The following is a 27,724-nucleotide window of genomic DNA, read 5'->3' as shown; positions in this document are numbered from 1 at the left end:
TTTTAATTATAAAAAAAAGAAATAATCATTATTTATTTTATAAATTTCCTTGTGTCCAATTTAAAGTTTTAACTTAAAACTTTTAAAATGAAATATCAACTTTTAATTTTTATTTTTATTAAAAAATATATCAATAACTAAAAATTAACTTATTTTAATTATCATAAAATCTTTATATAACGTTAAAAAAACTCACACAAACCACTGCTTTTAATTTTTGATAAAATATAATTTTATTGTTTAATAATAATAATAATAATAATATAAAATTTTAAAAGCAAATAAAGTACTGAAAGTAGAAGAGAAATTGAAAATGATATACAACGGCACTGAAAATTGGTGAAAGGGAAATTAGGATAAAGAACTCACCTAAGTATTGTGTTCCGTTTCCCCCGTAAAAAGGTGTGCTAACAGCTATATGCGGCTTGTGCTGTTCTTTGTCTAAATCCAAAACACTAATCATGTTTCAAAACATTAATTAATCAAGATATGTTTCTGTCCCTTTTCTTACCCATAATCTTTGTTGAATTTAGACGCCAACTTTATAAAGGTTCAAAAAGTGGCAAAAAAATAAAGAAAAGAAAATGATAATGTTCATTTATCCTATGACCCAGGTCATATTTCTAGCCCCTTATCGGTCTTGGGTCAACTGATCTATAAATCACCCGTATTCAGTTGAGTCAGGTTTGGTTGGGTCCAGATTGGAGCAGGTTTACTCATATATGAACCGAGTAATTTGGATCGAATCCACCATAAAACCCGCCCCAAGTTGCACCCGTATGTCCGAATGGGTATCTTACTATCTCCATAATAAACTAATATGTCCAAAATCCCAAACAAAGAACACTTACTATAACTCCTAATTGATCATTGAAAAAGCAACCACTGTGCCTTCAATGAATGAGACAATACTAACAATTCCAATCCATTGCAAAGCTAACAGCACCCTGGAATCAGGTTGCCAAAAAGGATCAAAGAACCACTCACTTCCGAGCTTACTGATAGTGCAAACGAATCCAACTCAGCAGCGGCTGCCACCATATAACTATAAGCATAAACCTTGACCATGATGAATCACTCAAAGCCCATCTGTTAGATTTCTGACAAACATGTATGCGAATTCTTGCCTTGCTCATGTCAATTAGTACCTCCAACACCTGATAAAGCCTAAATTTACCATACAACTGCAATCAACATAGAGCTTTCCTGCAAGCAAGTGTAAGGATTTGACCTACCAAAACTTTCTTCAAATAATTCGGTCTTTCTGGTAAGAAATCCTACAGCCAGATGAAGCATCAGACAAGCAAGTTGCATCAAAATCCCAAATACAGCATGCTGCATCTACTGACACCATTGGCCAGGGAATTCCAGTAAGTTCTACGATATTAAAACACCAAGAATCCATAGCAGAAGAAAAGAAAAGACCTATATTCCATGCCTATGATGCAAACATACCTTCCAATGAGAATTCATGTGCGCTCCATTGATGACTATATGTTTGGTCATTGGAAACTTTGCTTCCCTTCAAATCTAAAATAAATAGTAAACTAACAAATTCCACATGATAGGATTAGAAAAATATGTAATGTGTGTAGGTTATCTCATCGGGTGAAGACATTGAGAATTTGGAATCAAGCACAATAACAAGCTTACTTGTGAAATTACCTAAGCACTATAAAAATTCTACTAAATTTGGATTATATGCTTCACAACCTTCACCAGAAACATTAACATTTATATTCTGTTTTTCATTAGAGAACCATGTTATCAATCACTATCATAAGCCTGCAGGTTTAAATGCTGTCAGTCTATGCTGCATATAAAGCAACATACTAGGACAACACTACCGTAAAGATCTTCTGGAGAACACAAAAAGTGATACTGTTACAAGTTAGTACTGTCTTGGGTAGATACGCAAAATCGAAAATGCCTCTTCATCATTTAGTAATGGAAAGTCCATAAGAATTAGAAGCACTGGAAGACCATATCAATATATTTTCACTGCTATCACCAAAACAAATATATATATATATATATATACGTTTTTTTTTTTCTGCTGCAAACTTATAGTAACTTACATCTTCATGAACAAAATGCATTTCACAATCGAGTGGCTTCCTAAAATGCAAGTTAAAGGCGGGATATAGCTACTCAATCAAGTTGTCTTTGTCCCAAACATTGGCAGCAGGAGCCCAATAGAGGATGAATATTGTTGAAACTGCAACCACATAACCATTTGGACCAATTTTGAGCTCAAGAGTTTAAAAAAATTCAAGCCTTCTTATATGAACAAAAACAAACAAATATTCAAATGTACAATGAACTCAACATAAGACAACATAGATGAGGATAGCTCAATAATAATAATAATAATAATAATAACAGTAAAGCTTTCAATGGTTGATAAAAGGGAAAAAAATTCATCCAATTACTGGCAGTTTAATTTATACATATGCTTCTAGAAGGCCAGATTTTGAAATCTCACATCCTCCATGACATTGAAAGAAAATTTATTTATTAATAATTCTTTATTTTCTGATAAATTTATTTGTTAATAATTGAGCTTTTCTAATAATCCTAGTTTAAAAGACTTTATACCAGTTGAATAAACCATAGAACAAATATTCAATTTTTATGATAAGCATACATGTAAAGACAGATTCAAGGTTAAAATAAGCGATATAATACCTGTTTTACAATCTCTTCACACTTACTAAATACCTGCTGCATTTTAGCAGCTCCAGATTCTTTTATAATGCTGGTCTTTAACGTTATGGAGTCCACCTGTTAAGTTTAAGAAATACAAAAGGGGAATTTAGAGGTTGAGCTACTGCAGGTAGAGAGTAGAGACACCTTAGCACCATATAGAATTAGAAGACATGAGGATTACCTCTGCTACCACATCTTCAACCTTCTTTTGCCTTGCTTCCAGCTCACACCGCTTAAATTCCACCTCCAACTGCACATCATTCAAATGTTTAGTAGATTCCTCAAACTTGAGATCTCTTTCTTTTTGTCACTGCATTTGGAGTTCATCAACTGTTCAACTGGTGAAAGAATAAAGCTAAAGGTTTAAGCACCTATGTAGTGGTTTATAAATGAAGGGCAATAACACAGCATAGCTTGAATAAGAACCTGTCTTTTCCTTGCTGTTCAATCAGTTTAGCCTCAAGTGACTTGTCTAACACAGAATTATCACTTAGCTTAGCTTTCAAACCCTTGCATTCTTTATCAACTGATTTTGCAGAGTTCAACTATTAAAATGAACATTGTTAAAAACAAAGGTATTTTGCGTTTCATAATGAGTAGTTCACAGGCAAAGTAAAATGGCTATCATTCAAAAATCAAAACATTTTTTTAAGAGAAAAACTTAGTTATTTAATATTTTAAAGGTGAAGGAGCTCTAAGAGTTGCAACTCTATTGAAAATCTGAAATAGTTTTTTTCTTTCTTTCTTCCTTTTTTTTTTTTTTTTGAGAAATGAGGGGAGGGGGATTTTGTTCCACAAGTGACAAGCCACAAAAAACTTAAAAGTGGACCAGAAAGACATTGCTACTCAATTTCAGAAAAAAAGCACAAAAGGGAAGTAGCCAACCATCTCTGTACCTGTTCATGTATAGCTTGAATCAAGGAAAAGTGCTTTGACATTTTCTCAAGAACCTGTAACAACAGCTGAGGATATCAAGAATTAATTATTCTTCTTTGTACCATATGAAGTTCCTCATGTATGCATGTTGACCAGATGCCCATGCACGTTAATGCTTTTCCAGATATTTAGCTTTCTGCTATTTGAGTTATATTTGTCACCTTTGTTTAGTGAACAAAAAAGTATACTATGTCTTATTCTCATTATGTCACCCAGTTATTATTGATATGTGAGAGGAAAAAAGGTTGCTTACTTTGATTGCTAATAAGTACACAAAATTCAGATAACAGTATGAAAGAATATACAAGTAAGCTTTCTAAGGGCAGTTTGAAGACCCAATGGTAGATCAATCTGTCCATAACTCAAATGCATGCATGTGAACATCCATACATCTCTGCTCATATTTTATCTGCAATTTTAAATCTGGGACCACTAGGTTCCAGCAATTGAATAACAATAGCATAATTAAAACTGGTTTCTAAGGCCCAAGTCCCAACAGAATCCAATCTTATAGGAGCAATACATGATTCAGATTTTTTCACGAATACAGGATACAAAAGCCAAAGAGGGAAGCAAGAAGTTCATCGGCAACAAATGATTGAACACTTCAAGGACGAAGAGTAAAACAGCAGGATCTTGCACAGAAGGTGAGGTTTGCAATCGTTAAATTTCCACATGAAACAGATTAACAAGCATTGTACTACTATTAAGGTCAAGAAATTAAGAACCTTTCAGCATTTCTATATTATATGTTGGAATGCATTTAAATGAATATGATCAAGCAAACTAAACTCTCACAGCCAATCAGCTTTCAGATGGATGACAATAAGAGTCTGACAGTTTGACACCTGATATCATAGTTTATGACAAGGTGCATACCTTGCTATAGACCTCAACAGTGGCAGTCTTCTCCAGAAAAGACTGCATAGCCAACCTTTCAGCATTCATTGCCTCATCTTGAGCTAATTTCTTCTCCTCTAAAGCTCTCTGTCAGGGAAAAAAAGTAACAAACAAAACATAGAGATTAATGTTTTAGTGCAACAAAGGAAAGTCATACCATCCAAGAGGAGTGAATGACAAATTTAACAGAAAACCATATTAACTACTCTAATCAACATGGCAAGTTAATAGAAAAAATGGACTTCGCACTATATTTACTCTGTCATGGAAAACTATGGAACAAAGAAAACAACTTTAGATACTGAGTATGACTGTGACACATGCCATACGCTTGTTTGCCTAAAACCAAAGTTAAATGAAGATTGAATTTTTATATAGTAGATAAAAGGTACAAATATAGACACATGCACTTGGAAGGATGAAATCAGAAATGAAAGGTGTCAAATATTACATGCAAGTATTCCATGGTTCTAACAAAGATGAAAATAGAGATTAAATTAAAAGTGTGAGGGAGGAAAGTAATAGCAAATAACAGGACTTGATACAACCTAGAAAGGAAAAGAAAATCATCCAAAGTTTCAGAATCACATCTAATGTTTGGTAGCAACAAAGCTGTAGTAACAAAAAGGTCACTTCAGGTTTAATATTAGCAAGCTGGAACTGATAGCAAACACAAAAATCAGGGTATACATGCATACATATGCTAACAAAATAATTAAATTTTCAGTGGAACAAGATTCTATTTTATGCTCTTCTATCCAAGTTAGATGGCCTAGTCACGAATATCAGATACCATTTTAGTCATGAAAAAGAGGACAGCTACATATAATGTGCATCAGTTTAAACACTGCAGACCAATTTATATCCATGGATATAACTGGAGAATCACAGGCCTAACATATTCACACCCACGTATTTTATTCTTCCAACTTCCCTTGATACAATCTTGAATAGGATGCTGTCTCTCAATCTCAACAATTTTAAATGTTTACTTTAGTGAGAGGTTAAATAGGAGTATTTGAGAAGCATCAGCAAATCAAGCAATAAAAAATAGATTTTTATCAATTAAATAACTTTTTTCCATTATTAATCAGTGAGGAGGTGTTTTGGAAACTCATACACTGGCTTACTCTGGTTTTAAACATAATCACAAAAAGTACCTAATTAGGGAATGGTTTAAACATAATTATTTCACATATGATTAAAGAACTTGTAAATTGTTGAAGAAAAAATGTATTTAACAATTAATTTTTCCTGCGCCTGTTTTAACCTTGCTTTTTGGTGTCAAATCTCTAAATTAAAAGTTAATTCTATGGTTTTAAAAGACCACCCAACTTAATAACATTCCACCATGGAAATCAATACGTGGTTGAAATTTCCCAAATACCAAAACTGAAAGAGTAAGTACATAATACCACCTGTACAAAAATAAATAACTAAATCATATCTTATCTATTCTAATATACATACATAAAAATATAAACCACACATAAATAAACTCTCCATTCTTACTTAAAAGCATTCCTTATAAGAAAAGTATCATCAGCCTATATACTCAGTTTATCAGAATCAATAACAGCAATGCCTTTACATGTCTGAGCCATAATTACCGAACAGAAACTTAATAAGAAGGAATATGCACCTGTAGTTTATCTGGTGAGTGAACTATTTTTGAACATAGATTTGCATTCTCTTGGACATTTTGCACCAGGTCAAACTCAGCCTTAGAAATCTGTAAATAAAAGGCATGTCACCATAAACATCAATAATAAATGGTACTAATGATTAAAGATGGGAAAATATAATGCACACATAAAAGCAAAAATCATGGTGAACCTAAAATCTTAAAAAAATTTTTGGAAAAAGGAAATCAACATTAGGATCAAATGGTGGTTTAACCAGGAAACAAAGAAGATCCTCTACACAAATGAAGAATATAAAGTATGTATCTCAGCATTTTAATAGGAACCTAGATCAAACACTAATATGAAAAATCAATTATGTTCAAAGATATGGGGCACTTAGGTGAAAATACATAGACAAAAAATAGCACAAAATTCTTTAGTTAACCGCAATTTATAGACACAGATCTAAATCTATGCACACACATGGTTGAAACTTTGAGTATAAATGTTTTTGCCAATGTCAAACACTATAAAAACTTTAATTTGAAAAACATATATAGGTTAACTTGGCTCACAAAGTTGAGCAGTTTCCGGATAACTACATCAGTGAAATAAAGCTTTTGTGAGGAGCCACTGGTAACATTCTAACCTTCTCATCTATTTGCAAAGTTTTCTCCTTCAAATTGCGAAAAGAAGTTCTGAATGACATCTGGTTACCATTGAGGCCAGCAATCATCTCACACAATTCTTTAACTTTTGAGTTTACCTCTTGAACAAAAGGTAACTCCCTTTCTCTTGCTTCACTATAACCTGCAATCTCGGCATTGAACTGCATGGCAGAGATATGGTGAAAATTGATCTTTACACTAAAGTATCACAAGTCTTTCTTCCAATACCTGAGAAATCTTAGCCTCCCATTCCTTCCGCTGCTCATCTAGAAGGGCCAGTTCCTCCATTATCGGTCTCTGAAGATTCATTTTTGTTTCTCTGAGATAGACATCAACAAACAGAATAGCTTAATCCATAAAAGGCTGGAAAAGATTGGAAAACTCATTAAAGGAAATTTACTGTGCCAAAATTTTAGTTAGAGTACCAAAATTTATCATAAAAGGCAGTTAGAGAAAAGGACTAATCTAAGAGAATTGGGATTAAATATAAATAAATACACACACACACACAAACACCAAGAAAAACCACCATATTGGTCACTAGACACCTTTCCACTTGCTCATATCTAAATCCACTCCAATGGTTGTCCTGTAGGCTCTCTACTTAACCAAATCACTGCTTTCATACCAAAGGCATTAGTGTTAAAGAACCTAAACAAAGGAAAAGCTGCCTTATGGGTCATCCGGAAACACTGTCCACAACTTTTCTCTAAATTGCACTTTGATATTTGTTCTTATAATCACCAAGGAGTTCATAGTCTAACCCATAAAAACCATTATGCAAAACCAAGTCAGACTGTAAGGAGGTGAGGTATGGACAACCAAGACGGGAATTCCGAATCCCATCTGTTATCTCTCAATGCATGGTTTAAAAACCACTCAATCTAAATTACTACTTAAAAAAAATCATGCCTAACATCATTATTCCTCATATATCGGAATGCTACATCAATGATCCCAACAAATCGGAATGCGACACATCATTTAAACTTTGCCATGCCAATTACAAGGATCCACAAATTAGTAATAATAACATTTTCAAAAAGGGGCCTAAGTACTAATTTCTTGGTTCTAAACCTAACCATTAAATGGCATAACAATTTAATCCGACATTTTCCAATTTTTATTAAACTAAGTGGAAGAAAATCAAAATCAAAACTTTTAAAATCAGAAAATACGTACTTAAAAAGACAAAAATTGAGGATTCCACTGAGGAAATGCTCGGTCCGACCAGGATCAGGTTTAACCAAATCCCTAAGGGTAAATTGGATTGGACAATTAAGAGAAGCCATCACCTCTCTCAACTTGCAATACAAATTCATAACCTGGATTGACCCAATTAGGAGATCCGGGCTTTCAAATTGCTCCAATGCTGAAAACTCAATTTGGCCTTGGCCTTGGCCTTCCCTGCAAAATATATATATATATATATATATATATATATTACATAACTATTATTTTAGAAAAAAAAAAAAAGGAAAGGAAATTGCTTTTATGGGGAACTGGGGGCGGACTCGTGGAGAGCGTCGAGGTAGATAAGGAGGCGGGTGTAAAGATCGGAGACGAAACTGGGTTTGATATTCTTGAAATCGTTGTCGGTGACGGCGGCGATTTGTGACTCCGCCAGCATTGATATTACATCGCCACGAGAGAGTATGGGGTAACCGAATGGCGACATTTGGTTGCCAATTAGAGTGGTTGGTTGCCGAGAATTTAAGCTTACATGGATTTTCTTTCCCGCCAAAGAGAAATTTTGTTTTTCTTCCCTTCTCAAAAGAAAGAAGCAATTTTAAATCTTGGCCAAACAAATGAAGCAAAATAAACTAGGGTAGGGAGTTCACATGTAGGTGTCATGGACTGGGAAACCTGTCAGATCCACAGGCCTAGCCCAACTCGAGTTGGATAAGGTTCAAACTTTTAAGTTTAGCCCGATTTAACGTGGGACGTTATTTTACTAATAAAAATATATATTTTTAATTTTAATTTTCTAAATCATTTTACAAATTATTAATAGCCACAAGATTTACATATTTGACTATGAAATAAAAGTTGAAAAAATTAAATGTTTTTATTTTACAAACAATATTTTTTATAAGTTATAATCATAATCAAATATTACATCCATATAATCTATTATTATATTATAATCAATTAACAAATTAAAAAATAACTAAATAATTAAACTCATGTACATCGAAACTTAAACCTAATATCATCGAGTTTTAGAACTTTTTTCTTACCATTAAACCAATATTTCATTGACAATAATTGTTTTATTTTTTAAATATATCCTAAATAATATGTGTTATCTACTAAACTTAGTTGTAGAATTAAAATTCTTTCTCTCATAAATAGAATTTTGATAAAAAAAATATATGCAATATAACGATTTAAACGCATAAGAATTATGTGACACACAAAAATAAAAATTTTGCTAACCGAATTGTTTTATATCATGCATTGAAAATCATGAATAAAATTATCAATTATTGCATTTAATATAAAATTATTACTATAAATAATATATTAACTAACCTTAAAAAGAATTTTAAAGACACTCCATATCAAAACTCAAAACTAAATGAAAATCAATTTGGAAGATGTTTGCATTATTTGCATCGTAAATGCACATTCCAAGTTTAATCCTCCATTACCATTAGGATACTATGGGAATGCAATTGGCTACCCGACAACCTCTTAATAACTCTGGGATTAACCATGCCGAAGTCCATTAGTAATAGAGCTAGTGAAAGAGACCAAGGCAAAGGTAAACGATGACAAAATGAAATCAAACAGCTGATTTTTTCGTGACTAGAGGTCGACCATGCCCTTACAATGAGCAGATCCTTCTATGCGTCGATTGTGACACGTGTCAAGTTAGAATATTAATGTAATATTATGTAATTTAATAGCCTAAGTGTAATATTAAGAAAGATTAATATTATGAATTATAGTGAAATATTTAATATGATATATAAATTTGAAAAATCTTTAATATAATATCTAAATTATGAATTTATTAATTAATATGATATTTGAAAGGTTATTTATGCGTCATGTGTAATCATTTAAAGTTAGCTACGTTATGTGTGAGTACTACATTTATTAAAAAATTTATAGTTTAAGTATCACGTCAGAATTTTTTAAATTTAAATAGTATATTATATATTTTTTATGACATTAAAATCTTATTAAGAATTACGATATTATAATTAAAATAATATTTAGGATATTATGATATGATATAAATTTTTTCTTAATTAATGAGAATCCTCTATATTTAAATTATGACACTTTTGTATAGTATATTCTTAAGCCAATGAAAGCATAATTATTTTTTGATATTAAAGCTAAAATTCTGTTATGTTATTTTTGCTTCTGGCTATTGTTATTTCTTCCAAATTTGTCATATTGAAGATATAGATTTTGGTTAGGGCAAGGAGGCCTGATGAGTGATGATGGACATGCCAATGCTATGGATGGAAAACATCTTTTACCATTTAAAAATAATTAGAAAAGGAGAGGATGGGATTATATATAAATAGTCTTTTATCCGTGCAAATGCATGGAATTTTTATATTTATAATAATATTTATTTTAATTCATTAAAATTTTACACAGAATTTTTGTAAATTAAAAAAAAAATTTTATCACCAAATATTTGTATGTTTTCTCTTTTTTATTTTTTATTAAATTTATATATTTAATGTTATAATCTTTGATTTGATTTTTAATTTCATAAATTAAAAATATAAAAATTCCAAAATAAAAAATATAATTTATCAACAAAATTTTTAAATAACTTTTTAACCTCCATCTTAATTTAGAAAAATATATTAATAAGTATTTAAGACATTGAAATTTTTAATTAAATTCATTTCATAAATTTGATTGTTTAATTAGTAAAAAAGAGAAATTTACTATATAAAAAAAGGTTTACATAAAATGCAAATGTAGTAAGTGATATTTGAATGTAAAAAATATATATAATAAGTGATATTTGTGTTTTTTTATTTTAAAAAAATTAAAGATTAAAGGATTACGAAGAAAGTTACCAAAGTAAAAAATAAATATTATTTTTTATAAAAACAAAATCATAAAAGTAATAATATCTTTAAAAAAAAAGTTACAAATTAAATAAAAAAAACTCTGCACCTTATACTATTTATAGATGCATGATGATAATTAGGATGTTTAAATTTTAAATTGACAATAAATATCTTTTGAATTTAAAAAAATATATATAATAAGTGAGATTTATGTTTTTTAATTTAAAAAATTAAAGATTAAAGGATTATAAAGAAAGTTATCAAAATAAAAATACCCAGTTGAAAATCTATAACTTTAAATAAAACTTGTCATCAATTTACTTTAATAGCGCAACTAAGCAATATATCAAAAAAATTATATGGGCAATTTTGGAACAAAATAATCCCAAAGCTTCTAAATGGTTTCATTGTTTTTTCTTTTATTCTCACTTATTTTTCTTTTTTTTATTCTCACTTTTTTTTTTACTCTTTTTTTTGTATTTTTCCTATTTTATTTGTTTTGTTTGTCCAAGTGAATTTCTTCTTTTCTTTGTAGCTCAATAATGAAAGTTACTTTTAAGCTTTGGTTTTTATTTTTTCTATTCTTCTCAATTTTTTTTATAGTTTTTAGTGTTTTTGTTATTTCGTTTGTTTTCTTTATTCAAGTGAGTTTCTTCTTTTTTTCTCATGTTTGGTTTCTTGGTTTTTTTTGCTCTTTTTTGTAGGTGGTTTGTTTTTTGTCAATGTATTTTTTGTTGGTGTTTTAATATTATTGTTTCTATGCATGCATGTTATTCAATTAATTATTTATGTTTTCTCTTGCATTATGCAAATTGTTCTTTTTATGTGATTATGGGATTTTTTGGGTATAAGTTTTGTATTTGGATTTTTTTTATGTATAATATTTTTTTTTATTAAACTATAGTTTTTTGGTTTAGGTTAATAATTGTGGGTTATGTATCAGTGGAAGCTATTAGTTTTATACTTTATTGTTTTATCCATATATGTTGTTTTGTTAGTCTTGAATTGATACTTTTGTAGTTGTCGACATTGTAATAGCTATTTTATTGCTTTTTGTTCATGTATATTGTTTTGTATGGTTTTTAGCTTTTTGCATGATGACATGTATTTGGTATTTGAGTTTGTAATTATAGTTTTGTTCTTATTTTAGTCATTTTTTTTTTGTAGTTTGTAGGAATCTATTGATCTTGAAATCATTTTAGAATTCTTGGGATGAACGTTGAAGTTAAAATTAGATCGTTCTTTGTTTGAATTTGTTTTAACTTTTAAGTCCATGTTATTTTGGCTTTTTCTTTGTTATATTAAGCTATTGATGTTGTGTTTATTTTTTATTTGATTTGAACTACATTTCAATTTCATTGATTACTTCAGTTTTTTTTTGGAATATTATATATTTTCAATTGAATAATGGTAATTTCATTTTATGACTTTTATATTGGTGAACTTATAGCCAACTCTAGTTAATTCATTTCTTGCGGACCTTGATGAATTGTCAGACAACAAAGTCAACATTGTTATAAGATTCAAATCATTCTCATTTTGTTCAGTTATCTTTTATTTAATGATTACCGTTAATAGTGATATTCATATTTATTTCTTAGGAGGAAGAAAATGATGATGTCACAAACATGAAAAAAGATATTGATGATGACCTGGCTGATATCGAAGCCCTTAACTACGATGATCTTAATAGCATTTCAAAATTGCAAAAAACTCAGAGGTACATTGACATAATACATGTTAGTTTCATGTTTTAAATTTTTTTTTATTTTTTGATTCATTGTTGAATTCTTATATTTAGCATACTTCATTGCTTAATAAACTGTTATTATGGAGAAAAGCTCAAACTTTGTATGTAAAAAGATTTATGAATTCTTTTGGGGCTTGAGTTTGTCTTGACTATTTCCTTTCATAGCTCTATTTACAATAATATAAAAAATGGATGATGTGCTTGAAAAATGTTTTGATATACAGAATTAGGGAATGGTACTGAAAAATGATCCTAAGAATAAGCTAATTATGGATAATAATGCACTAGTAGAAACTTTTTTTCAACTACTGAAAATGGCCTGTAAAAGCTTTAGTTATAGTAAGTGATAAAACTTTTTATGCTAATATTTCTAATTGTGTTGATTTCTCCCTCAAGCTTTCATATTAAAAGCACACGTAAATTATCTTTTTTGTTTTTACTTTCTTGGTTTATTGTTACATTTATTTGGGTGTCATTCATGTGTTATCAGTTTTTTTTTTTATGCTTATTATGTCACTACAAAATTATTAACATTCAAAGGATTAAGTTTATAAAAAAATATTATTTGATTCTTTTTTTGGTGTATAACTCCAATAAAAATGTATTTAAACTATATTATGTGCTTTGCATAATCTCTCAATTGCAAATAGTGGTTTTTACAAAATCACTTTTATCATTTTCTTTTTATTGTTTTTTACTCTCTCTTTCTTAATTGTCTCAATCGTGTTACACCATAACTAGCTATAGGCCCTACAAGCCCTTGGCTTTATTATTGTTTGCAATTCATCACTAATAGAAAAAAGAAAAGCTTGGACCCTCTAGCAGCAAAAGTTAGATTTACAGTAATTGGTGGTTTCAGGCCTTTCTTATAATTTCACTTACGCTTTTGGTCTTGATGGTGCTGTTGAATGTTGAATATTTTGTTTACTTATTTCCATTTCTTTCTACAACCTATTGCAACTTGAGTATCTTTATTCTGTTGTTCATTCCAATGAAAAGCTGTATGCCTATGGCTGTTACTTGATTTATTAGAAACTTTGAAAATTTTTCACTTTGGTAGGAGTTTCTTTTACCCGCTGTCATCATTACATAGTTTCTTTTGAACAATCATTTCTTTTCATGTTGGTAGCACTTTTAGTACTTGCATTTGTCAAATCCTGAGGTCCATGACTATTATTTGGACCTTTAGGCATTGGAAGATGTAAACCATTTTGAATAAAGATGTTAGAACATGATTATTCGCTTTGCAATATTGTATAATATGTGGAATAAAGTTACCATTTTCACTTTCTAGCCTCTCACATCTGATTTGATCTTCTCAGTTGTATGGTGAGCTAAACAAACAAAGTTAAAGGTATTATCTTTCTTATCTTATCATCAATCGTCCTTACAGTCTAGAATAACAAAAAGATTAGGGTCTAAAGAATTGAGTAAGATGTATGCATTTATTCTTCAAAATTTATTACCATATCACAAAGCCCATAGTCTTCCCCTTTTACCTTTTATTTATGTTTTCCTTTCCCTTATCATATTGATAATATTAGATATGGTTGTTGCAATGTCATGACTAATTGCTTTTATGGTCATGATTATGTTATTAAGACAATAATGTTTTCATGGATGGTGTTGTTGAATGTTTTGACATGAAAATGAGAGCTTCAATTGGTAGAATAAATGTTGTTTCACTTATTCCTACTACTGATGCTAATGTGGTAGCTTTTACTACTTGATCTTGATCCTTGATGCATAAATAGCTTGTTGTAAGTATCTTATGTAGGTTTTGGTTTATAGAAAGATTTTTTTTTAGTTCAAGCCTTTTGTCTACCTTATAAATTTACTTTGAGGATTATTTTGCTATTTGATCACTTGTGGGCCTTCTGTATATAAATTTGAAAGTTAGAGCTTTTTCTGACATTTAATAGCAATAATTTGTTTTTACTATGCCTGAAAAGAAACATTAACAAGGAAATATAATTGACTTTTTAGTATTTATTCTGCATATCACTACAAAGATCCATGTCATAGCCTCATGTGTTTCATGTAGTGGAAAATATATGAATTTCCATTATGTTCTTTCATGTTTAAAACTCATATTGCTATTACTTGATTTATAGGAAGTCACTATAACAGAGTTTGATGAGAATGGAGGTTTTTTCATAAGTGTTGTAAGTAATGCGAAAAGGTATGATGTTATAATAGTGATAATTGATCTTATCATGTTTGTATTTTTTTATATTTTTGTTATATCTCCTTAAATATCTCATGGGATTTCATCATGTGCAGGTGTTGATCTATGACATACCTTCATCATCACCTATCCAAGTTAAGGATCACTTGCAAGTGAAGGTACTTATTAACATTTATATATCCCTTTTTTGGTGAGAAAATTATAGGTGGGTATGTGTGTGAAGTCTTCTTTCACCAGCGAGCTCAATTTTCCTTGATTCAGTTATTAATTTTTGGAAATTGTATCATTATTATATAGGTATTATTGCCCAATTTTGGATACTAAATGGCACAATACTTTGAACTTTGAGTGACCAAAATTAATTACTATAGATAGTCATATTGTTAAAATTTGGGATCCTAACACGGTAATTATCCTCCTTGTTATACAAATAGGCATTAAAGCATGTGAGATCTCTTTGTTTTTGGTTGAGTTTTATTGAATAAATGCACCTATAAATAAGCCGAGATAAAGTTAGTGAAACCCTCCAAGAGTCTTAAATTAAGTGGCACCAATTTTCAAAGTCTTTAAAAATAAATATTTACCTTCCATTTAGTGCTTATTGCTCTCATTGCAAAATGTGAGGTTTCTAAATAGATTATAATTTCTTGAATTATTACAAGATTTGTTATTTTAATGGGGCTGTGTTCAGCGTTTAAAATGTTGAGTTGGTATAAGATTTAAATTTAAATTGTGTTGAAGTATGAGTTGGTATTAACCATTATAATTTACAAATAAATTAGTATTTAACTATGAGATGATATTAATTTTACCTTTTTTGTTTGAAGTTGAATTCAAAATTTTTATGGTTGTTCTTTAGATTTATTAATTGATTTAAGTTGACATTTGTATGGTTTTTACCTAACTTTACATATGTAAATTGTAGGTCTGATAGAGATTATATACAAGGAGCAATGGTTCCATTATTAAAAGTGACAATGAATAGGAATTGTGCTTTATTCTTTTTTTAGATATGTTATTTTATTTATCTTTGAAATTTAATCATTTTAATATTTTTTGAATGTTTCAAATTATTTACTAAATTTTATCATCATATTTATTTTTGAATTTATATTGAGGATGAGATCTCATAATTAGAACAAAGTAAGCAAATCTTGCAGCAAAGAACAGGCAAGCTACTAGTTTTAAACTTAAATAGAAGACATCTTTAGCTGAAATCTTAATCAAATAAGATTACTTTTTTAAAATTTTATATTTTTATTAAAATTTATTGAGATTTTTTATTTTTGAAAAAAAATCGTAAAAAATTAATCATAGATAATTTGGGTAAGATTGTATTTTTTAAAATTTTGATATTTGAATTTAAATTATGTATAATAGATGTTGTTTATGTGTAAAATATATATATCCATGTAAGTATCCACATAATAAACCTTATCAAATATCTTTATATACGAGTAGCGTGTTGAAGGAGGAGAACAAGGGTGATAAGTAAGACATTCTCATTTTTATCGAATCAAATTTTAAAAGGATTAAATAATACTTTACACAATTATGACAGAGACTTGAATATTGAATCTCTCAATTCTCCTCCGAAATGTCTGAAACAATCAGTAATTAAGCTGAGTCTAAATTTTTCATTAATTATTGCTTTTTGCTTACATAAACATAACTAGAGAAGCCTTAAGATTTGATGACAAAAAAATTTTGATGACGTTGAGAAAATATGAAATATAAAAAGATAAATTTTTATAAATTTATTACATTTTACATAAATAAATATGCATGAATCAATTTGAAAAAAATAATAAATAAAATCCAAAAATTTATCAAAAAAAATAAAATGCAAGAGAAAAATATTTGCATATGATTTTTTTAATTAAATGTCTAATGCATTACTGTTTATGGTCCTAATTTTTTCTGTATATGCGTAGTACTGTTTTTTTATTGAGAACACACCTAGGTTCTCAAGGCAACCCAATTTGAGTATTGAAGTATTTTATTATTAAATAATATAATATTTATATTTAATTTTAAAATATATATTGAAAATAATAATATAATATTTTTGTCTCCTAATATTTTTTAGATCTTTTTAATCACTCAATTTTTAAGAATAATATTTTTGATATAATTTTGGTTAGGTGACCGTTAAAAGATAACAAATTTCTCATTTAACATTCCATGTCACAATCTATGTCAATTGTTCTATGTCAACTGCTCTGTCCTGTATTATGCTTGCATATTATGGTAAGAAATAATTTTTAAAGGAATTAGAAAAAGAAACTTTTTAATTTTTTTTTTCTTTCCATGTTAAGTGAGAGAGATCGAGTGATTAAAATGATAACACTAATTATAATTGAACATATATCATGAAAATCATCTTTTTTTCAAAAAAATCTCTTTGTTAATTAAAATAAAGCAAATAAAATCAAATTGGATGGAAATAAAATAATAATTTTTTTTAATAATTTTTTAAATTATTGAAAGATAAAATGATAATGTAAAAAATTTTCGTTAAATATTTATTATTATATAAAATTACCAGTTCTTAAAGAAGCTTTAATCTTTTTTTTTTTTTAAATAAAAAGCTTTAAACTATAGTTTCATTTATTTTTTGCACTTAAAATTTTGATGCTTATGCTTTTACAATAAAAACAATCATTTCAAAAGTTGCATCAAACACCATGAACCAACAATTAAACGTGATTTTTAAGATTTAGAGTGCGAAAGCTAAAGTCAACCTTAGAAACAATGGAAGGTCTTCGAAGAGATTGATAGACTAAGAAATGTTCTTAGGGTGTTTGACATTATACACAGTTGCAGGGAAGTCAATGCTTTTGCAGATGTTCCGACAAAATTAGGTGTGAATTTTTCTGGCCTTCTTCATGATTGACTATAAAAGAATTTAGATGTGCTGTTTAGTGTATTGTGACATGTTGTATCTAATGAGCTCAATGTATTGATATATTTTTATTAATGAAAATCCATTATTGGCTGAGAACAAACAAAAAGACAAATTTGATATTCATCACACATATATTAATTGCATGCGACAGGCTATACAGTCAAATAATACGTCAAGTCTAAAAGGAAATGCAGTTGACATTTTTTTTTTTTTGAAATGAATAATTTGATCGGTGATTAAAATAATGACAAGGTTGATTTAATCTGGGTTGCACTAACATTTCATTTGTCTCAATCGCTGTAGGTTAGTTTGATGCTATTGATTTTCTAACAAACTTTACGTGTTTTAGTTTTTTTTTTCTTTTTTCATGTGTGTGTATATATATATATATGTATGTGTGTATGTATGTATGTATGTATGTATGTATATTAGGAATTTAGGATATTGAAAGATTTCAATTGTACTTTTTGGTAGCATTTGATAACATTTTAATGATCATTATGATAATTTAATTATCGAAGTGATCTTATTATTAAGATAAAGATTATTGTGTTTGATATTACTAAAAATTAAATATTTTCGAAAGTATCAAAATAATTATGCACATTATAATAGCACGCTATAATAGTTATATGTACAAGTTAATAATTTCAATGTTATTTAAAGATAAAATTTGTATATAAATATTAGTAATATTTTATTTACTTCATGACAAATATGATTACATTATTAAATTAAATATATATTTATTAATAGTAAACTAGTTTTTATAGTGTAAATTATGTAAAAAAATTTTGAATTAGAAAATAAAAATAATATATTAAAGTCAAAAGATTAAATTATATATAAATTTAAAATTTTTTTAAAAATCTCAAAAAATATTTTTGAATTTGTTATAATGAATAGTAGTTTGAAAATATAAAAATTATTACATAAAATAATTAAATTAATTTAAAGAAGAAACAAGTTCATAATTCATATATTAAATGAGTAATATTTATTATTATTAATTTTATATATCATCTTATCCCGATAATTAAAGTTTATCACTCCTTTGAATAGAAATTAAATTACTTTCAAAAACAATAATTTAATCACTCTTGATGATCTATGATCACTATCACATAAAATCATTAAATGGTTATCAAATATGATGATCTAATCACTATACATAAATCATTATAATTTTTTGAATGATCCTATAAGATTTAGAAAAAAAAATTAGATAACATTTGTGAGATTTTTTTTAAAAAATAATTAACTAAAAATTAAAATTGACAATTTAAAGCAATAGATTAAAAGACATTGATTTAAGTATACAAAATTTGACAAAAATTAAATAAAGTTTAATATATACTTTATTTAAATAAGTAATTTATTAAAAATTATTACAAAATTAAAATTTCAGTGTTTAAAGAATATATAAATTAATTATAAAGTAGCCAAAGGGTAACAATTTTCATAACTAGTCACTAGAGGTGTCACAATCATGATCGATTCAAAGGTTGCCGATGCTTAGTATTAAGAGGTGAAGTTCGAACCATAGAGGATGTGGGACATTTTTTATCAATTGATTCATACAATGAGGAGTTGAAAGAAGTACCGATGACCAATGTATCGAGGGTAGTTAATGGGATGGCCCACACGTTGACCAAAGAGGGAATCGATAGCATGGAATTGTTTAGTGCATGATGGTAATAGATTGGTGCACTCGGAATATTTGAGTTAACATGCTTGGAACGTATTTGGTGCAATTAGATAAGGTGTATGTTAACTGCTATGTGATTTTTTAAATGATTAATAAAATCTTCATTGGCTAAGAAAAAAAAAAGGCTTGATCGAGTCGGGCATATTTGGTTGACATTTTCAAAATTTAAGTTTGACTTTGAACACAATCTATTAAGTTAAATTTTAAATATTATAGAAATATTAAAAACATTTTATTTTACGGGAAACGAGTGTAAAACTAAAGAGTTTCACGTACGAATAAATAGTTGACTCAATTAGTTAAAGTTTATTTTTTTCAATAAAAAAATTTTGGGTTTGAATCTTATCAGTGGTCATTTATTGAGATAATCTCGAATGTACAACCTACAATTATTTGTCTTAGACTGTCAAAAACGATATATTTTATTTTGATATGAGAAATTGAACAGTCTATCTACGTTCAAATTTTTTTTTAAAAAAAGAGTTTGACATTTTTTTTTATCGATTGATTATTGATTAACGTTCATCTAACGGTTAAAATTAAATAATTTCTTTAAATTTTTTTTTATTGTTTCCCTCATATTTTCTTTCGCAATCTAGTTATTTTTGTTTCTTTTATTCATCCAATGCAAAAAGAAAAATTTTCCGAGATCAAAGCTATTGTAAATACTAAAATTAGAGATCCACTATTTTAAATTAAAAAAAAAATCATCTTTTCCATTTATGAATATGAAGGGAAGGAAAAGAAATTTCCTCTTCTCATTTATGAAGGACAGGAAAGGAAAGTGCAAAATAAACAGAATTCGTGGCATTTTGTTGGGTTTTTTTTTTTCTTTGCCATTCTACTTATTCCTGTTTTATTCAAACTCAAATTTCCATTAGCCTTTTTTTGTGCGTGTTGCTTCCTTTGTTGAAAAACAAGTGTTAAACACTTCAATTAGTGGCAAATAAAAAATTAATCAAATATTAAGTATCTTTTTAAATGGAAATTATCAAATTAAGATTTCTTTTAAAGATTGTAGATCAGAAGCATAGCTTGAACTCCTCATGATTAGAGGATTTTCAACTAAATTGTCTTCATTTGAGCGAGAAACTTTTAATCAGAAATTGTTTATACATAATGCTTGTATGGAGAAAACAGGCAACAAAATGAGAAGAAAGAGAAAACAAGCGAGGGGCTGATTTTTATATATAATAATTAACTGTTGAATGAATGTTAATCAATGGGCTAGAAAAAAAATGTTAAATGAATCATTTTCCATATTTTAATATTTTTAAATTAAAATTAAATTAAATAATTATCTAATAATAAAAAAAATAAAAAACTTAAAAAATCAAGTCCGCCGCTTGAGTCAGACCAAGTTATTCGCCAGTTAACAGTTCTACTTTGCATTATGCTAGCAAAATAAAAGAAAAAAAGTTAATGCTATACGTTATAGATATTCAAATTTAGACAAAAAAATAAAAAGAAAAGTTATTAGGCAGAAAAAAATTCAACTTGGATCATTTGTTTCATCTATGATCAATCATTCAATTAATTTAAAAATTTACTTAATTTTGAAGAGCACTTTAATCAATTTATTTAAGCAATAGTGACTATTTCAACTAGATTCAAGATTAATTTTATGCTGATGGGTTGGTGGATGAGCTAGGAAAGATTCCTGCATTGTGGCAAAACGATTGTCAACATCTAAACCATATATACTATATATTTTTGCTTAAATCTTTGTAATTATCTCGCACTATAAATCTGATCACATGAATCATAGTTAGAGAGAACATAAGCAGAAGAAAAAGAAGACCTTAGCTTTAATTCCGATCATCATTTTTAGCCATGGCATTGCTACCATCCAATTCTCTAGTGTTTACGGTCCGTAGGCATGAACCTGAGCTAGTTGTCCCAGCTAAGCCAACCCCTCGTGAGTGTAAATTACTCTCGGACATTGATGACCAAGAGGGTCACCAATTCCAAATTCGAGGGATGCATTTTTATCGGTACAACTCCTCCATGCAAGGCAAAGACCCTGCCAAGGTTATAAAGGAGGCACTGGCTCAAACCCTAGTGTTTTATTATCCCTTGGCAGGTAGACTAAGGGAAGGGCCAAACCGAAAGTTTACGATTGATTGTACTGGAGAAGGTGTCTTGTTTACTGAGGCTGATGCTGATGTTACGCTTGAAGAATTTGGTGATGCGGTTTACCCACCGTTTCCATGTTCGGAGGAGCTTCTCTATGATGTCCCTGGCTCTAACGAAATTCTAAATTGCCCATTGCTGCTAATTCAGGTTTTTCTTTATAACTCTAGTTTATCCCTTTGATATCACTGAATCGAGATTGTTAAAACTTAAATTTTGATCATTGAATCTAAATGCACGACATTCTAACAAGGTTTTTTTTTTTTTTTAAATTAACAGGTGACGCGCTTGAAATGTGGGGGTTTCATCTTCGCTCACCGGTTTAACCACACAGTGAGTGATGGTGCTGGCCTATCCCAATTCATATCTGCTATGGGAGAGATTGCACGAGGTGCGCTTGCTCCCTCAACCCCACCGGTTTGGGAAAGGCACCTCCTGAATGCTCGGGACTCACCACTCATAACATGTTTACACGACGAGTACGATTCGGTTGGCACATATGGTACAATTATTCCAACAGATAACTTGGTTCGCCACTCTTTTTTCTTCGGAACAACTCAAATTTCAGCTCTTCGTAGATTTGTCCCTGACAACCTCCGCTGTTCAACATTTGATGTCTTATCTGCATGCATATGGCGTTGTCGTACACAAGCCTTGGGACTTGACCTGACGAAGATATTCGCCTTATCTGCATCGTTAATGCTCGGTCCAAGTTTAATCCTCCCTTGCCATTAGGATATTATGGGAATGCTCTTTGTTACCCAGCGGCTTCAACAACTGCAGGAAAGCTGTGCCAAAATCCATTAGAATATGCATTAAAGCTAGTGAAAGAGGCCAAGACAAGGGCTACGGAAGAGTACATGAAATCAACAGCAGATTTACTCGTGCTTAGAGGTCGACCAAATGTTAACTTGGTTGGATCTTTCCTAGTGTCAGATTTAACACGTGCCATGTTCTTAGAAGTTGATTTTGGGTGGGGTGAGGCAGCCTTTTTTGGACCAGCCACTAGTTGGGAGCTAATAAGCTTTTATATGCCGTCAAAGAATGAGAAGGGAGAGGACGGTATTGTGGTGCTAGTTTGCTTGGCAGCCCCAGCTATGAAAAGCTTTGTGAAGGAGCTGGATGGCTTGTTGAAGGATGAGACAGCAACTGTTGGTGCATTACGGTAACATATTTTAACTAATTTTAACCATATTGGATCATTTGTAAAATAAATGCATAACAACAGACCACTCATAACATGTTTACACGACGAGTACGATTCTATTGGCACATATGGTACAATTATTCCAACAGACAACTTGGTTCGCCGCTCTTTCTTCTTCGGACCAACTCAAATTTCAGCTCTTCGTAGATTTGTCCCTGACAACCTCCGCTGTTCAACATTTGACGTCTTATCTGCGTGCATATGGCGTTGTCGTACACAAGCCTTGGGACTTGACCCTGACGAAGATATTCGCCTTATCTGCATCGTTAATGCTCGGTCCAAGTTTAATCCTTCCTTACCATTAGGATATTATGGGAATGCACTCGGTTACCCAGCGGCTTCAACAACTGCAGGAAAGCTGTGCCAAAATCCATTAGAATATGCATTAAAGCTAGTGAAAGAGGCCAAGACAAGGGCTACGGAAGAGTACATGAAATCAACAGCAGATTTACTCGTGCTTAGAGGTCGACCAAATGTTAACTTGGTTGGATCTTTCCTAGTGTCTGATTTAACACGTGCCAAGTTCTTAGAAGTTGATTTTGGGTGGGGTGAGGCAGCCTTTTTTGGACCAGCCACTAGTTGAGAGCTAATAAGCTTTTATATGCCGTCAAAGAATGAGAAGGGAGAGGACGGTATTGTGGTGCCAGTTTGCTTGCCAGCCCCAGCTATGAAAAGCTTTGTGAAGGAGCTGGATGGCTTGTTGAAGGATGAGACGGCAGCTGTTGGTGCATGAGGGTAACATATTTTAACTAATTTTAACCATATTGGATATATAATTTGTAAAATAAATGCATAACAACAGTCTATGCAATTTAGTCACACTCATTTGCTCTCATGTTAAGTAGTTTAGACCAAACATGCAGGGTGTTGCTTGCTGAAATTAAAGGCTTATAGACTTTTATGTGGGTTTTTTTTTAATTATTGTTTTTCTTTTGTTTTTTGGACTATATATTATTTCCATTTGTAAGCTCTTTGGAGCTCAAGTTTGTTTATGTTTTTGGGTGATTTTATTCCTTGTTGTATTTTCTTTTTTTTTTATTCCTAATAAAATATTTTACTCTTCAAAAAAATGCTACGGTGCACTCATCAATGTACTTAATGTGCAAATGGAATAATTTGAATTCCCATTTTATAGACCAAAAGATACCTTTGCAATTGTATAATTATTTGTTAGATTTTTAATCGAAATCAATTCAATTAGATAATTATATTTTAAAAAATTTAATGATAATATAATTTTGGATAAATTATAGAAAAGCATCATGTGATTTAAATTAGCAAAAAAATTTTATTATTTAAGGTTTAACATTTGGCACTTAACTATATTTATTTTTTTTGTTAACTGGTGAACCCTTTATTTATTTTTTTTATTTTTTGAAAGTTGAAGATAATTTATTAATAAAGAAAATAGGCTAAAGCCATGCTACAAGGTCAGTACTTCTGTATACACCAAGTTTAGCAAGGGAATCAGTGAAGGAGTTTGTTTCCCTAAATATATGAAAAAAAAAAAAAAAAACTCTCCTGATTTTAGCATAATGATTGCAGAACCTATTTAAAACAGTGTTATACTTCGACGAACGTTCAGAGATAGAATTAAACCACAAGGTAACAACCGAGGAATCACTTTCAACAATAATTTCAAAGAGAGGATCAATATTGGCATTGACAATGATTGAAATAGCTTTATTTATTTACTTTTATTAAGTGGTGATAATATATTGGACTTTATCCAATCAATTTCTTTCTTAGACTGATCCAAATAAGTTTAATTATTTCAAGTTTAAAAAATTCATGAAAATTAAATTATCTTCTTATAGCTTTTCAATGGATACGAGCTCAAACAGCAAACGAAAAAATTCGGTCTTTTTGTCACCTATGCCAACCATAGACAAAGAGAAATATATAGGTGCTGGTGGCTGGTGCTGGACATTAATTAACCTAGCAACGATTGAAAGATGTATATTTAAAAGCACACATTAATTAACCTAGCAAGCAATGGTTTCTAGGGTTTATTATGAAAAGTGTCAACTAAATTCGACATTGATTTCATGTAGTTTAGGCGGTCAGTAAAGGGAAAAACACTTGGTGGCAAAGTGCTTGTCAAAATCTTATTAAACCACATATATATTTCTTTGATCTCAGCTAGTGCACCTGCAAATAGCTGAACCCACAAAAAGAAAAAGGAAATTCACCTATAAATCTCACAAGGATATAGTGAAAGAATTAAGAAGAAGAAGAAGAGAAACAGGACTCTCCAATTGGTCTTCTAATAGATTAGTTTGAAGTTTTTAGCCATGGCACTGCTACCACCCACTTCTCTAGTGTTTAGAGTATGAAGGCATAAGCCGGAGCTAGTCGCCCCAGTTAATCCGTCCCTCATGAGTGTAAACTACTCTCGGACATCTCCAAATTCGGGGGCTCCATTTTTATCGGTGCAACGCTTCCAAACAAGGAAAGAACCCTGCTAGAGTTATAAGGGAAGCACTTGCAGCAACCCTAGTGTTCTATTATCCATTTGCTGGTAGATTAAGGGAAGGGCCAAACCGGAAGCTTATGGCTGATTGTATCGGGGAAGATGTCTTATTTATTGATGCTGATGCTGTTGTTACACTTGAGGAATTTGGTGATGCCCTTCATCCACCATTTTCATGTTACGAGGAGCTTCTTTATGAAGTCCCCCTGGCTCCAATGATGTGCTAAATTGCCCGTTGCAGCAAATTCAGGTATTCATCTTATAAGTGTAATTGGAATATTATGATGTTTATAGAATTCTTCGTTTCAAACCTATGTCTGGATCTATTTAATTCAATGTGAATGGATTGATGATGGGGAAACCAGATCTAGCGAGAATAGGTACAGTACTTATCAATGAATTTAGAGCTGTCAAAAAGAAATTTTCTAAATACGGTTGGTTCATTCTTTTCGATTGTAATTTTCTTTTGACAAGAGATATGGATGCGTTGTTTGCTAATCTCGTCATTGTTTTGTATTTCAATTATTTATCAATGAATATCTTTTACTTCTCAAAAAAAATTCAATCTTTTATTTAATCATATAAAATAAATATAAAATAGGACAATTTATTTCTCAAATATAAGTTATAGGTCGCAGAATTAACTTAATCATTTTGTGGAGATTTTTAGGCTTTAATTGGTTCTTTTTGCTCGAGTTACTAAAACAAAGATACAAGGCTACAATGACTTCATAGTCTTCTATTTTTTAGTAAATGAACAGGTGTCACGCTTCAAATGTGGTGGTCTCATCTCCCCCCCCCCCCCCCCGCCCCCTCGATTTAACCACGCCATGAGTGATGCTGTTGGGCTCATTCAATTCATGTCTGCCATGGGGGAAATGGCACGAGGTGCACTTGCTCCTTCAACTACACCAGTTTGGGAAAGGCACCTCTTGAATGCTCGAGACCAATCACAAAATGTGTGCAGCACGAGTACGATAATGAGACTATCGCCAAGGTACAATCACGCCAACAGACAGCCTGGTTCATAGCTCATTTTTCTTTGGACCAACTCAAAATTCAGCTCTTCGTAGATTTGTCCCCCACAATCTCCGATGTTCAACTTTTGATATCTTAACTGCAAAATCATTGGAACTTGGATCCAATGAAGATGTTCGCTTTATCTGCATTGACAATGCACAGACCAAGTTTAACCCTCTCTTGCCATCAGGATTTTATGGGAACGCACTTGGATTGCCGGCGGCTCTAACAACTGCAGGAAAACTATGCCAAAACCCATTAGGGTATGCGGTAGAGCTAGTGAAACAGGCCAAGGCAAAGGTAACTGAAAAGTACATGAAATCAACGGCAGAGTTGATGGTGATTAGAGGTCAGCCAAATGTTAGCCCCGTTCGATCCTTCGTAGTGTCAGATTTAACACGAGCCAGGTTCAGAGAGGTTGATTTTGGATGGTGTAAGGCAGAGTTTGGTGGACCAGCCAACTGTTCAGAGATACTAAGCTTTCATGTACTCAAAATGATTTTTAATTTAATTTTAAAACCCAAAAAGTTAAACTGAAATGATCTAAATCCAATGACTTGAACCCAAATAGCCTTAAAAACCAATGATCATTCAACCACGTTGAAAAGTGCTTAAAGTACAGCCAATAGTTCAGCCATATTTGAATTTTTAGTTCCAATATTTTTAGAAAATATAAGCAAAATATAACCTTCCCAATAATGAATGACTCTCCCAATACCAGCAGGCCAAGAAGCGAGAATTGAACTATTAAGAAGACAGGCCCATAAGAAATTAAAAGATATAAAGACGATTGCATGGACAAAAGCCTTTTGAACTTTTGCTTGTAGTATTATTTCGTCAATCAGTTCAAGTGGTTAAGATTTCATCACTACAATTATATTTTGAGATTGTTAAGGTAAAAAAATGCTTAGATAAATACATCATCTACTCTAGAAAAATAATTTTTCGGTAGTCAAAAGAAATACTCTATTTTACTAACAATTTATTAAAACGATTATTTCAAAATTAATTACTTGATATTCAATGTTTACTTCAATTTAAAATTATTAAATGTAATTCATATTATTCCTGTGAACGTACTTTTAAAGGACGAAAGAAAGAAATTGATTGATTTCCAGCAGCCCACCACTGTTAGACTAAAGGTTTGACTTGTAATAATTAAAGAAAATGAGAAATTCTGTACTTCTTTTTTTTTTCCCCATCTCCTTTCATTTGCTTTATTTTAAATAAATTATCCAATACAGTCGATGAATTTCATTCCTTATTCCCTTAACTAAGTCAATGCTCCAAAAGATACTCGGGCCTTAAAAATTTCCGTCTTTAACTCAGAATTGATGTAACAGTAATTGCCCTCTTTAGAAAGATTAAGGTACATGCTCCCACATTTTCTCCTGTATCCTCACATGTACCCAAAATAAATATTATGGTTTAATATTGGATGCCATAAAAA

At 30.4% G+C, this 27,724-nt stretch overlaps 1 protein-coding gene and 3 pseudogenes across 9 annotated transcripts; 3 read left to right on the top strand and 1 right to left on the bottom strand.

The window, feature by feature from the left end:
* Positions 1-571: 571 nt before the first annotated feature.
* Positions 572-8,634, bottom strand: LOC111293725 (kinetochore protein NUF2 homolog). Of its 9 annotated transcripts, XR_016327395.1 has the most exons (12): positions 8,353-8,634; positions 8,021-8,245; positions 7,067-7,157; positions 6,820-6,999; positions 6,188-6,277; positions 4,525-4,632; positions 3,606-3,671; positions 3,136-3,254; positions 2,891-2,959; positions 2,689-2,784; positions 2,079-2,218; positions 572-1,547 (listed from the first exon to the last, which is right to left on the bottom strand). XR_016327395.1 is itself a non-coding variant. In XM_089743195.1 (10 exons), exons 1-10 carry the CDS (start codon positions 8,514-8,516, stop codon positions 1,525-1,527), a joined length of 1,095 nt encoding a protein of 364 aa, XP_089599321.1. In that variant the 5' UTR covers positions 8,517-8,634; the 3' UTR covers positions 572-1,524. The 9 variants fall into 9 exon arrangements, 3 of the variants coding, with proteins under 3 accessions (XP_089599321.1, XP_022742358.2, XP_022742359.2); XR_016327396.1 differs by lacking the exon at positions 2,079-2,218 and having other exon boundaries at positions 572-1,530; XR_016327398.1 differs by lacking the exons at positions 2,079-2,218; positions 3,136-3,254 and having other exon boundaries at positions 572-1,344; positions 1,456-1,530.
* A 12,640-nt stretch (positions 8,635-21,274) lies between these two features.
* Positions 21,275-22,743, top strand: LOC111295033 (benzyl alcohol O-benzoyltransferase pseudogene; annotated as a pseudogene).
* Positions 22,744-22,787: 44 nt separating this feature from the next.
* LOC149514967 (benzyl alcohol O-benzoyltransferase pseudogene) lies at positions 22,788-23,580 on the top strand (annotated as a pseudogene).
* A 1,495-nt stretch (positions 23,581-25,075) lies between these two features.
* Positions 25,076-26,835, top strand: LOC111295189 (benzyl alcohol O-benzoyltransferase-like; annotated as a pseudogene).
* The last annotated feature ends 889 nt before the right edge of the window (positions 26,836-27,724 follow it).

Source organism: Durio zibethinus, chromosome 14 (assembly GCF_047325235.1).
Source record: "Durio zibethinus cultivar Kanyao isolate XHJ-2024 chromosome 14, ASM4732523v1, whole genome shotgun sequence".
NCBI classification, from domain to species: Eukaryota; Viridiplantae; Streptophyta; class Magnoliopsida; order Malvales; family Malvaceae; genus Durio; species Durio zibethinus.
The sequence above is the reverse complement of the archived record's forward strand: the minus strand, read 5'-3'. Positions and strand labels throughout refer to the sequence as shown.

Coding starts and splice junctions, on each gene's coding strand:
- LOC111293725 (XM_022886623.2), bottom strand. CDS start 8,516: ATGTCGCCATTCGGTTACCCCATACTCTCTCGTGGCGATGTAATATCA. Junction 6,278..6,819: donor CTTTGCAAATAGATGAGAAG/GTTAGAATGTTA, acceptor TTTTATTTACAG/ATTTCTAAGGCTGAGTTTGA. Junction 2,219..2,688: donor GTGAAGAGATTGTAAAACAG/GTATTATATCGC, acceptor ATGTGGTTGCAG/TTTCAACAATATTCATCCTC.